At 32.5% G+C, this 13609-nt stretch overlaps 1 protein-coding gene across 4 annotated transcripts in view; it reads left to right on the top strand.

Moving 5' to 3' along the window:
* LOC143076485 (lysine-specific demethylase 5A-like) overlaps nt 1-13081 on the top strand; it is a 33694-nt gene extending 20613 nt beyond the window's left edge. For 2 of the 4 annotated variants that reach the window (XM_076252281.1, XM_076252292.1), the window contains exons 21-32: nt 1394-1540; nt 1830-2038; nt 4331-4469; nt 5359-5463; nt 6311-6490; nt 6831-6983; nt 7340-7511; nt 7980-8603; nt 9017-9237; nt 9884-10130; nt 11279-11527; nt 12174-13081. In XM_076252281.1, the coding sequence (XP_076108396.1) occupies nt 1394-1540; nt 1830-2038; nt 4331-4469; nt 5359-5463; nt 6311-6490; nt 6831-6983; nt 7340-7511; nt 7980-8603; nt 9017-9237; nt 9884-10130; nt 11279-11527; nt 12174-12931 (3204 nt within the window). In that variant the 3' untranslated portion in view covers nt 12932-13081. The remainder of the gene's footprint in view (nt 1-1393; nt 1541-1829; nt 2039-4330; nt 4470-5358; nt 5464-6310; nt 6491-6830; nt 6984-7339; nt 7512-7979; nt 8604-9016; nt 9238-9883; nt 10131-11278; nt 11528-12173) is intronic. The other 2 variants (XM_076252299.1, XM_076252308.1) reach the window with 1 other exon arrangement.
* Nucleotides 13082-13609: the final 528 nt, after the last annotated feature.

Consider the following 13609-nt stretch of genomic DNA (forward strand, 5'->3'; position numbering starts at 1 on the left):
ATAAATTGGAGTTATCTTTCTTTGTCCAGATTGTTTGTTGAATCACTTAAAACCAATGCTTTATGAAATTTTCTTTGAAATTGGAGTTATCTTTCTTTGTCCAGAATAGTAGTTGAATCAACTTAAATCAATGCTATATACAATATACAATGCAATATCCACTTTACTACCAACTGATAAATTAAAGCAATCTTTACCATTCAGTGATTACAAGCACTTTGATAACCATTCTAGGGTTATGCCCCTTTACAAGTGGAAAAATTGAAGAGTTTTTTAGTTTCTGTTCTCTTAACTTAAGTTTGTCTCAACTAAATTTAATGAAATTTGTATATAATGCTTATTACCTCTAAACTCAGGTTAAGTTCAATTTTTGGCAGCTTCACTTTTACAGTTCTTGAGTTATGTCCCTTTATAACGTTATATGCTAGCGGGGGCATCATCTGTGTCCCTTTGGACACATTCCCCATTTATTTTTTAGAAGTTACTATTAATTAATATTAATTTTAACCATAGCTGTATGACATTTTATATTTTAATATTTTATGATGTATTTAAATGAGTAGTGATTGTTGCAAACTCTATTAGAAATTTGAATTGAGATCATTTTTGGAATAAGGGAAAGGGGGAGGTGAAAAAAAAAAATAGGGGGGGGGGGGGGGTGAATTTATTTTTGATTTCAGATTTTCTTCAAATATTTTTTTTTTTTTAGAGGATTAATATTCAACAGCATAGTGAATTGTAGAAAAGCAAAAAAAAAATTTTAAGTTCATCAGACCACATTCATTCTGTGTCAGAAACCTATGCTGCGTCAACTATTTAATCAAAATCCAAATTCAGAGCTGTATCCAGCTTGAAAGTTGTGTCCATACTTGTCCCAACCGTTCAGGGTTCGACCTCTACGGTCGTATAAAGCTGTGCCCTGCGGAGCATCTGGTTTTTGTTACATTTAAATAAAGGTGGAAATATGAAGTTTCTATCTATGAAGGGTGACCATTGTTTAGTGGCTGCTTGTATTTTTATTACGATAGCTAAATCAATACAGCATAATCAAGCCGTGACAGAATGTCTCATAGCTGCATGGTTCAAATTGCTTGTAACATCAGATTTAAAATGCAATATTCATATGAACAGGGTAGTTCATTCAGCAATAAGTTTCCTCATTGGAGAAAATGAGTCTGAAAGCCCAAATATGCAATAAAGATAAGGACAATTTTGCAACTCTATTGCAAACTGCTTCTGTTTCTAGTTGGCAATTTTCAAACTTAATCAGGCTCTTAAACTAAAAAACTTCTGCAGTTTATACTGTTTTCAAATCCAGAAAATATCTGAATTTTGACATTCCATGAGTGTATAACTACAACATACATTGATATGCTTCTTATCTTTATTTCAGGAATTACTTGATCAAGTGATAAACTTCCAGAAAGAAGCACAGGATGCTCTGAATGCAGAAACCCCTGACTCTGAGAAACTTGAGCAGTTAATTGAGTTCAGTGCTACTATGGATGTAGACTTGGTGGAAATTCCCAGGCTGAAACAGGTATGACATAGAAGCAGTTATTAATGTACTGAGTGTCATAAGCAATAATGTCAAAATAAAAATATAAATCAATGTTGAAAGTTATTTCAGCATTTTAGACACAAATTCATACAATTATTGAACTGTTTTCTTGCAACTGGTCAATTATATTTGAATATTAAAATGCTTAGATGGAATTAAGGTGCATGTTAATTTATGGTGAGTTGCTTGAAGCAAGATGCTTCCAAATTCCACTGAAATAATTATATATTCATAATTTATTATTAACTTGAGCTGCCTTTCTTCACAGGTTCTTCAGCAAGCCAGGTGGTTAGATGAGGTGAGGGAGACAATGAGAGAACCTCTTAATGTTACATTAGATGTAATGAGGAAGTTAATGGACTCTGGTGTAGGTCTGGCTCCTCATCCTGCTGTGGAGAAGGCAATGGCTGAGCTACAAGAACTGTTGACTGTTAGTGAAAGGTGGGAAGAAAAGGCCAGGATTTGTCTTCAAGCTAGGTAAGGTCAAATATCAGTCATGAATTCTGTAAATTGATAAGCCTTAATTTAAATAGAACTTATGGAACCTTTTGGCAAAAAAACATGGCATAAAACATGAACAAATAAATACACTGAGTGGAAAGATGTTTTAATTTTTATACGACCGCAAATTTTGAAAAAATTTTCGTCGTATATTGCTATCACGTTGGCGTCTGCGTCGTCGTCGTCGTCGTCGTCGTTGTCCGGCGTCCGAATACTTTTAGTTTTCGCACTCTAACTTTAGTAAAAGTGAATAGAAATCTATGAAATTTTAACACAAGGTTTATGACCATAAAAGGAAGGTTGGTATTGATTTTGGGAGTTTTGGTCCCAACATTTTAGGAATAAGGGGCCAAAAAGGGCCCAAATAAGCATTTTCTTGGTTTTCGCACCATAACTTTAGTTTAAGTTAATAGAAATCTATGAAATTTTGACACAAGGTTTATGACCACAAAAGAAAGATTGGGATTGATTTTGGGAGTTTTGGTTTCAATAGTTTAGGAATAAGGGGCCAATAAAGGGCCCAAATAAGCATTTTTCTTGGTTTTTGCACAATAACCTTAGGTTAAGTAAATGGAAATCTATGAAATTTAAACACAATGTTTATGACCACAAAAGGAAGGTTGGTATTTATTTTGGGAGTTTAGGACCCAACAGATTAGGAATTAGGGGCCAAAAAGGGACCCAAATAAGCATTTTTCTTGGTTTTCGCACTATAATGTTAGTATAAGTAAATACAAATCTATGAAATTTAAACACAAGGCTTATGACCATAAAAGGAAGGTTGGTATTGATTTTGGGAGTTTTGGTCCCAACAGTTTAGGAAAAAGGGGCCCAAAGGGTCCAAAATTCAACTTTGTTTGATTTCATCAAAATTGAATAATTGGGGTTCTTTGATATGCCGAATCTAACTGTATATGTAGATTCTCAACTTTTGGTCCCGTTTTCAAATTGGTCTACATTAAGGTCCAAAGGGTCCAAAATTAAACTTAGTTTGATTTTGACAAAAAATGAATCGGTTGGGTTCTTTGATATGTTGAATCTTAAAATGTACTTAGATTCTTGATTATTGAAGTTTTTTTGGTCCAGTTTTCAAATTGGTCTACATTAAGGTCCAAAGGGTCCAAAATTAAACTTTGTTTGATTTCATCAAAAATTGAATCCTTGGGGTTCTTTGATATGCCAAATCTAACTGTGTATGTAGATTCTTCATTTTTGGTCCTGTTTTCAAATTTCAAATTCTACATTAAAGTCCAAAGGGTCCAAAATTAAACTAAGTTTGATTTTAACAAAAATTGAATTCTTGGGCCTCTTTGATATGCTGAATCTAAACATGTACTTAGATTTTTGATTATGGGCCCAGTTTTCAAGTTGGTCCAAATCAGGATCTAAAATTATTATATTAAGTATTGTGCAATAGCAAGTCTTTTCAATTGCACAGTATTGTGCAATGGCAAGAAATATCTAATTGCACAATATTGTGAAATAGCAAATTTTTTTTTAATTAGAGTTATCTTTCTTTGTCCAGAATAGTAAGCAAGAAATATCCTATTTGTGCAATAGCAAGAATTTTTTTTAATTGGAGTTATCTTTCTTTGTCCAGAATCAACTTAAATCTTTGTTATATACAATATACAATGTATATACACTTTTTACTACCAACTGATAAATTTAAATAATCTTTACCATTCAGTGATAACAAGCAGTTTTTTTTACATCTTAATATTTTATGATGTATTTAAATGAGTAGTTATTGTTGCAAACTCCATTAGAAATTTGAATTGATATCAGTTTTGAAAAAGGGAAACGGGGATGTGAAAAAAAAGGGGGGGGGGGGTTAAATTTTTCTCATTTCAGATTTCATAAATAAAAAGAAAATTTCTTCAAACATTTTTTTGAGAGGATTAATATTCAACAGCATAGTGATTTGCTCAAAGGCAAAAAAAACCTTTTAAGTTCATTAGACCACATTCATTCTGTGTCAGAAACTTATGCTGTGTCAACTATTTAATTTTAGATTTAAAAAGTTTGAAGAAGAAATCTTTAATTGATTTGTAAAATCTTGGCATTTGTTTTGTGTAAAAAAAAACCATGTAATGTCAAAAATTTGATCACAATCCAAATTCAGAGCTGTATCATGCTTGAATGTTTTGTCCATACTTGCCCCAACTGTTCAGGGTTCGACCTCTGCGGTCGTATAAAGCTGCGCCCTGCGGAGCACCTGGTTGTTGTTGAAAATTAAGATTTTGAAAATTTATTATTGAATTGTAGACCCAGACATGTTATGGCAACACTTGAAGCTATCATAAAGGAAGCTGAGGGTATCCCTGCCTACCTCCCAAATGTTACTGCATTAAAAGATGCCCTGCGGAAAGCTAAGGAATGGACAAATAAAGTGGAAACTGTTCAGGTGAGTTTACATACCTTCTTAAGGAACACCTTTAGGTACATATATGAATTCAACTTCCTCAAGATTACTTAATTATAGTGAAATGGACCATGCATATGACTGGATTGGACATTTGCAGAAGTAATTGTTACCTTCCAAGTATACAATAGTTTTCTACTAGTTAGTTGGAATTAGACAGAAATACTGTTGATGTATATGAAAGTTTAATTTTGTGTGCTGTCTATAAAGAGTAACCATTATTACTTGATGGGTGATTTTGTTTTTATTATGATAGCTAAATCAATACAACTTAATCAAGCCATGTCAGAATGTATCATAGCTGCATGGTTCAAATTGTTTGTCACATCTAGTTATAAGTGTATCATTCTGTAACTGCTTATTGGCTATGATCCAAAAAGAAGAAAGTTTTCATCAATTTTATCTTGCCAAATTGTCTTTTATTATGTTTTTTGTTTAAAGATTCTGACTTTGTATTCATTTCAAAATTGATTCCCTTATATTTCATAAAAAGAGTTTGAAAAAATTATGAATTTGAATTTAAATTTTAAATTATACTTATAAAGAATATGTTAATAAAATAATTGGGTCTTGCTATGCATGAATATTGATTAAATTATTTAAGTTATTGGAAAACATTGTCACATGTTTGGTATATAGCTTGTATGGGACATATATATTTACTTATATGCTACCAATCAAAATATTAAATACCTCAAACTTGGTTATGGGATGGGAAACATACATTATATATCACAGGAATAATGTAAATACATGTATAAGACACACCATTTTTGGGGGAATTGAAATGAAAAGGTATATATATAAACATTGTAAATTTGTAATTAAGACGGTCTTTTTCCCTTTACTCTAATTCTTGAAATCTTCTTAGATGGGGACAACTTTACCTAGTATTGTCGAGTCGACTCCAAAACATGTGACAACTTTTCCTAGTATCGCTGAGTCGACTAGAAACTTTCAGTTTCAACCAAAATATGTAAGTCTATAAAGAATAATCAATTTAGGACTAAAATCATGTATATAAAACTCTTCCTTTTGCAGAGTTATATCCGACTAGCACCTAAACAAAAATCAAGTGTAAAAATGGCTGTCAGGAGTACTACATTGCTATTTTTTTCTGATTATTTTTAAATATTAATCAGAGAATGACCCCAGTGTATCTAATTTTTTGGCAGTAGTATAGCAAAAGCTATCTTTGTGCTAGTTTTTTGGACCCTCACTAATTTTTTCCAAATTTTTAATTTCTAATCTTAGGTAAAGTTGTCCCCATAATAATGTCAACTTTTTAATACACATCCTCAATGTAATCCAGTACAACAGGAGCTTATAAACATTGACAGATAAAATAACAATCTGATATAAAAAGAAAGTTTGGCTTGCTAAATAAGAAAGAACATATCTAGATAATTTCTAAACTTAAGACAACTGTCATGCGTATTAAAAGAAAAGGGGCATGAAAGGGGAGTACCTGCACGGAAGAACGCAAAACAAATTTGCCATTTCACGATGAACGACCAATTAAAATTTCTTGCACATTGATCTTTTTACAGATTTCACGAACATGGTGAATAACAAACCTTTTTCACGGCTGCACGTGAAATAAAAATCGCAAAACACATTGATACGTAAATATCCCTTTACCACCCTCAAAGAAGAAGTCCACTCCTACTATGAGCATCATCCACGAGTAACCAAATTAATCTTACTCCTTGAGTAAATTTTACACTTGCATGACCCATTCCATGAAGTAACTGCAATATATGTTCTTAATGATAAAAGGGAGGGGTACATGATTGATCATAACAATATTGTTCTCTTTCCAGAATTCTGAATCCTATCCTTACCTAGATGTGTTAGAGACCCTGGTAAATAAAGGACGACCTATACCAGTCAGACTGGACCAGTTGCCACAGGTTGAATCTCAGGTGGCAGCTGCTAAATCGTGGAGGGAGAGAACAGCACGGACATTTCTGAAGAAAAATTCTACATATACCCTGTTAGAGGTAAGGATTATGGTTGAATTTCAACTTGGCTTATAATATATGAACGCCATCCTGATGTTTTGCAGTAGGGCTTCTGATAGATAAACCAGGCAAAAGAGTTTTGTTTCAGGACCATATCTGGATTCATAAATTGGATTTAATTATTATACTGCCATATAAAAAAGAAGATGTGGTATGATTGCCATGAGAAAACTCACCACTAGAGACCAAATGACACAGAAATTAACAATGTTAATTTCTGTTTGAAATGAAATGAGTGACATGTTTGCTAATGAACATTAAACAAACAATAATTCTTAAATATATTTTTAATTCAATCATGTTATAATTACTTTTATAGGTGTTATCACCAAGGGCAGATGTTGGTGTTTACAGTGGAGCCAAGAATAGAAAAAAGAAGCGAGAGGAGAGAGAAAGAAGGGACAGTGAAAATAATAACAACAATAATAATACAGAATATAAAGTGGAAGAACAAAGAGATCCTGCTGCTATTGTAAGTACACAAAGTTTATAGTCTACATGAAATAATTGTAGAGGAGGGGTTTGGACAATCTTTTTGGGGTAAAGATTGCATAAAATGCAATCAAAACCCCTAGGGTATTGACTTAATATCTATATTTAACTCCAGCATGGATAAAATTAAAGTTATTATGAACTTCAAATACAAGGAAAGCATTGAAATCATGTCAACTGAATTTTGATTGAAGTGACAAATAATGACAAGGCCAACATGAAGGGCAAATTGGGAACTAAGTAACTCATTGCTGCTTTAAAAACAGTTAAAAGAAACAAAAAAACTGGAATCAATTTGCACATATGAATTAATGAAGTCATTTTAACAAATTTTAGGTGGCAGCTTTTAAAAATGCTGAGTACAAAGAATATGAAGCCATGAGAGAATTGCGGCACATCAACTTGGGAAAACTTAACCAATCTCAATATGAAGTGAAGTACTGTATTTGTAGAAAGGCAGCTGCTGGGTTTATGTTACAATGTGAATTATGTAAAGATTGGTTCCACGGTAAGTAACAGTACACAGTCATATTGATATCTTGCTCACCTGTAAATTGTTGGGTACAATTGCTTTTGAGAAAATTTATTAAAGTAGAACCAAGTACACTATGATTGAAATCAGAAATGGAAAAAAATGAAAAATAAAGTGTACACCATGCTCGTTTTCAAGAAAGATGAGATTCAAACTTGGGAACTGTTGCATCACATTTACTGAATATCACTATTCAAAGTTATTTAAAGTTTGACAATGTCTTCCACAAAAATCCAAATGGAACGTTTAGAAAGCTGTTAATTTCTGACAAGAACAATATTTTTCTCCTGACAAGAAACAAAACAATTGTTGAAATTTCTATATTTACTATTTGTTTTCATTTAAAACTAAAACATTGATTTAATTATATCTCCTTAAACAGTCTTCTTGCCTTATGTGTATTTTAATCAGCTTTGCACTTATAACATTTATATTCTCTTTCAGGAACATGTGTGCCATTACCTAAATCAGCAAACATCAAGAACAAATCAGCACAAGCTGCAGCAGTGCAGGCAGCTAAAGATCTCAAATTCCTCTGTCCTTTGTGTTTACGTTCTCGGAGACCCAGACTAGAGACAATTCTGTCATTGCTTGTGTCCTTACAAAAACTTCCCGTTCGATTACCTGAGGGTGAAGCATTACAATGTTTGACAGAACGCAGCATGGCATGGCAGGACAGAGCTAGACAAGCCTTAACCACGAGTGAACTGGCATCGGCTCTTGCAAAACTCAGTGTGTTGAGTCAAAAGATAGTGGAACAGGCCGCTAGGGAAAAGACTGAAAAAATAATAAATGCTGAACTTCTAAAAGCTGCTAATAACCCCGAACTTCAAGGTCACCTTGCAAGTGTAACGCAAAGTGCATTTGGTGGTTCAATAAACTCAGTGAAAAACTCAGATTCTGGATTCAATCTGGACCCAGATGACCCTTTCTCAATTCCATTGTCGCCACCATCTTTGTCACAGAATTCTGATGATATTCAGATGGAAGTAGAAATTGTCAGTTCTGCTAATAACCATACAGGCATGTCAGAACATGCTTATTCCTCAGCATCTAAATCTAGTGCTAGTAAGTTCATTTCTTTATAATCATACGTTGAGCAGTTTATTTTTTAAGCTGAATGAGGTGAAGTAGAGCTATCAAAGTTATGAGATTATTGTTTTTATTTATCAAGACCTACACATTTAGAATTTATTATTTTTTATATTGGAGTGTGTCATTGCTGTCATGTCTTGGCTGTGGTGGATAAGCACCATCACTGATTTATTTTCTAATTGGATTACTGCCTAATAGCCATATTCCCCTTATATCTTTTTACTTGTATTTGAAATACCGATTATTAGAATTTTGAAAGTTATTCAGGATAAAGGGTTTCATTATTATATGTCAAAAATTAATATGAAAAAAAATATTCTTAAATCTGCATCAAAAGGGTGCAGTTATCTGTAACAAAATTAATGTTTCAATCTTCTTTTTCTTAGGTCAAACAGATTCCCCTCGGAAACATCCTAGAAAATCCCCATTAATAGCCAGATCTGCTGAAGCACCAGTCCTGGAATTGTCGGAGTCAGCCAAACATCAGCTGGAAGAATTGATGATGGAAGGAGATATGTTAGAAGTGTCTCTGGATGAAACTCAGCATATATGGAGAATACTTCAAGCCTGTCAGCCTAGAACAGATGGAAAATTCCTGGATCTTGAGGTAAAGCCTGGTTCGAATTTTACCTAAATTGTCTTGCTTTGTATTATTTTTGTGATAAATGCAATCTACGAGTGTAAAAAGTTCATTTTATATGAATCTGTTTAGACAAACTGTTATGATATTAATACACCCTTGCAGTAATCTTATGGTATGTAGCATTCAAATATCTGAAGAGCTATAGTGAAAAAAAAAACATTCAGGAATTTTTAGCACACTTTTATAGTTAGTTGATTGTTTTAAGTACTATAAAGAAGATGTGGTATGCATGCTAATGAGACAACTTTTCATAAATACATGCATGTAGTGTGAGCATAATTTGTATTAAAAATGAACCATACATGCAAGCATGTACAATGTTGCAGGATTTTCATTATTTGTATTAAATATTAAATATTTGTTTGGTTTTAAGCAGTGTTACTCATAAATTGTATCATGATTTTCATTTTCTTTAATTTTTCCATATTTGTTCAAGTCATCATTGTTTCATTTCAAATCTATATTTGATTTGATGAAGACATAAATTATTGATTGAAGAATTGCCTTGGGTCTTTTTTCATTGTTTAACTCTCCATGATCAAGTCAGGTAAAATAATGAGCTAGCAAGTATTATTGGATTAAAAGTGATTGATCGTAATATATTTTACAGGAACACGAATCTCTCATTAACAAGGATCCAATTGACAAAGAAAAACTAGTTGTCAAAATCAAAAAGGAAAAACCTGATGATTCAGAAAAAAAGAAAAAGAAAAGGAAAAAGATTGATGAGGGAGGGGATGCATCTAAACCAAAGAAAATCAAAGATCCAAATAAAGTCAAAATGAAGGTTAAGATCAAGAAAGAACCAAGCAAGGATAAACTACCTGTAATTAAACAAGAAGATATAGCTGATTTTGGTATGTATAACTGTAAAAGTTGTTTGTACTTATAGATCATCATTGATCATCTCAACGAGATTGATTTTCTCGCTTGAGCCAGTACGGCTAAAGTGAGAAATGCAATCGAGTTGAGATGACCAATGGTAATCTCTTTATTGCTATTTCACCTATGACAATGTTTTCAATTTCATGTCAATTTCATTAGCAATGCCACTTGCCCTATTAGTTTCCAGTGATAATGTTCATAACACTCGATTCCGCTAAGAAAGAAAATATAGCAGTCAGCAAGATCAAAGTAAAATTTTATGAAATAGCAATAATGATTAGTACTAGTAATATACTGAGAAATGTGTTGATTGGTGCAAAAGACTGAGGTTAATATTAGTTCTATAATTCCTGGAAACATATATTTCTAAAATGAGAGTGAATAATAATTATTCGTTTTATCATAATATTGAAATGGTAAAAATTGGCAAGAAGAAGAGAAGTAAAAAAGAAGGAATAAAAGAGTGTTGCCTGAATGGATCTAAACCAGTAGAATATTTTCCAATTCAAGTCTTTCATTTCAAAAACAGAACTTAATATTTTTTGGATAATTAGCAAATGTAAATAATCATTATTAAATTTTCATGTACAATAAATCTGTTCTTTATTTGGATATAAAAATAAGAAGAAGAAGATGTGGTATGATTGCAAATAAGAAAACTCTCTACAAGAGACCCAATGACATAGAAAGTAACAACTATGTGACCATACAGCCTTCAACAATGAATAAAACTAATACCGCATAGTCACCTATAAAGGCCCAGAAATGACAATTGTAAAACAATTCAAAGAGAAAACTAACAGCCTAATTTATGTACAAAATAATGAACGAAAAGTTCATATGCAGTTTGGGAATATATTTCACCAGTAAGCAGATATAAAACTAGTCCTGATGATAGTGATCTATACACTTTTCATAGAGTTATATATTTGAATTTCATCTTCTAAAAGGCATCGCTGAATCAAGAATTATTTGTTAACTCAAGTCATGGATTTATCAATCTTGACACATAGCAATTTGGTAGAAATAATATTCATGTATAAATAACATGATAAAGGAAGCACTGAAATTTAACTTTTTTAAAGTACCACTGTTTAAAATGTGTAATTTATTTTTACAGTACCGTTATCAGGAGATACAGCTGCTGATGTGGAGCAAATCAAAAAGACGGTAGAGACATTTGATAAAAATAAGAAAATAGCCGATAATAAACCAAAGAAAAAGAAAATCAAAAAGAAAGAAGGCGAGGAAAGTACAGAAAAGAAGAAAAGAAAACCAAGGGAAAAGAAAGATAAGAAGAAGATGTTAGTTGATGATAATGAAGATGATGCCGATAATTGTGCAGCCATCAAATGTCTCAAACCTACAGGTATGTATTGTATTTTTAATTCCATAATTATGCCCTGCTTATGATTGAAGGGGGATTGTCTTATGTGGTCAGTTAAACTGTCCCATAATCAGGTTAGAATGTTTGGTTACAGCAGTTTACCATGAAGTGTCACATCAAATTAAATTAGCACATCTATGATGTAAACTTAGAAAATTATGTGTAAAATTATGATCCTGTTTTCACAGTTCAATGAACACAAATGTAATAGTGTAAATTAGGTACATTCTCAGGTTAAAGTTTTTGGTTAAGTAAGTTTATCATGTTTTGATTTTATAGTCTTTGAAATTTTACATTTAAAGCAAATTGAAGTTGAACTTTTAACATTATATACAAAATTCTGATTTTGACACCATTTCAGGGTTCACTGATCATCGACTGCAGGGCCAAAAATAAAATTTTGATTGTTTCATGTTTCCTTCCCATCTTAAAGCAGCCTGCAGGAAGATTTTTACGACACAAATCATTTCAATTATTTTGTTTCTTATTTTGTTTCTTATTTTGTTTGCCAAAAAAACAAAACAATCCTATATAGCATGGGTAGGCAACCTCAAACAAAGAATTTTTAAGGGTGGGCCTGTCTTAAAGAATCAAATATCAATTATTCAATTTTACATCTGTTTTGTAGGAGAAGAAGTAAATTGGGTCCAGTGCGATCATTGTGAAGAGTGGTACCATTTATTGTGTGTTGGGTTGGCATCAGAGGAAGTTAAAGAAGATGAGGACTATAAGTGTTTTAAGTGTAAGGACCCAATGGATACCTCTAACATACCATCAATGTCGGATATTGTGATCAAACAGGAAGTACAAGAAGATTTAATGTGTCATGAGAGCATGCCCGATGAGGTTAATTCCTCCTTGTTTACCCAGGCTCTAGCAAATCAAGAAGACTTAGATGAGAATGAAAAAGAAGGGGAGGTAATTGAAAATGGGGAAGGTTCAGGGGAGGTAAATCCATCAGTAGTCACTGAACAAATAATTTCAGTACCTATACCGGATATGTCATGTGATATAGAAACTGAAGTTGTCGCAGAAAATACACCTGATATTTCTGGGGAACTGGAACAACATTGTGACAATGCAATATCAAGTCCAGGGGCAATATCAAATCCAGACTTGATTCCCCAAGTTGAAAATGAATCTATTGTGGAGATGCAAGACATTTCAAATCAGGATGTTGGACAGGACGAATCATCAGTGGACAGTCAGGATGATAGTCAGCATACAGAAAGTTCAGTGGACATTAGTGAAGAACTTACAAGTGTTGTGGAAGCTCCAATGATAGAATCAGAAGTCATGTCCGTTGAAACGGAAGACAGTTGTTCACAAGACACACCAATCATTGACTCCTCTCATATTGAGAACTTTACTGAAGAAACCTCATAGACAGCATACTTCTTGTGATCTCATGTTAATTTTGTATCAAGTGCCACCCTATAATGGTGTAAATTTCATGTCTGATTTCCCCAGAAAGCTTAACATTTAATTGTTGTAAATATCAGATGTTTGTATTAGACAGACCATGATGTGATTGTAGATGGTGGGCATTGTTTCACACATTAACATTTTGTGAATACCTCATTTTTAATGATAATTTGTATTTTTGTCTTATTTTTTCTCTTCATTTTTTGCCATTTAGAAACTGGAACCAGCATTGTTGATATTTTGTTAGGTGATTGGTCTTGCCAAGTTCAAACATTTTGTTTAAATTAGAACACTAATTAATCATTATACAGTGAATTTGCTACTTATAGAACTGGCACTTTTGTTAACCATTTTTGTCATTTTTATTTTTATTTTCACAAAAATTTTCAAGCACAAATCAATGCAATTTTAAACCTTACGAATTTGCATTGAAATGTAAAATAGCAATATGTACATGTAAATATTTCTTACATACCGATACATGTAGTAAGAAATCCTGATTTACAAAATAAACTGTACCTTACTTTCTCCTTTCATGCACAATTAAATGTAAGAAATGAAATATTACCTTTGAATTTGCAAAAGAAGCTTCAAGTTAGATTATTGGCATGTAGAACTATCTGGTTGAAGAATAGAGAA

This window comes from Mytilus galloprovincialis, chromosome 1 (assembly GCF_965363235.1).
Source record: "Mytilus galloprovincialis chromosome 1, xbMytGall1.hap1.1, whole genome shotgun sequence".
Classification (NCBI taxonomy): Eukaryota; Metazoa; Mollusca; class Bivalvia; order Mytilida; family Mytilidae; genus Mytilus; species Mytilus galloprovincialis.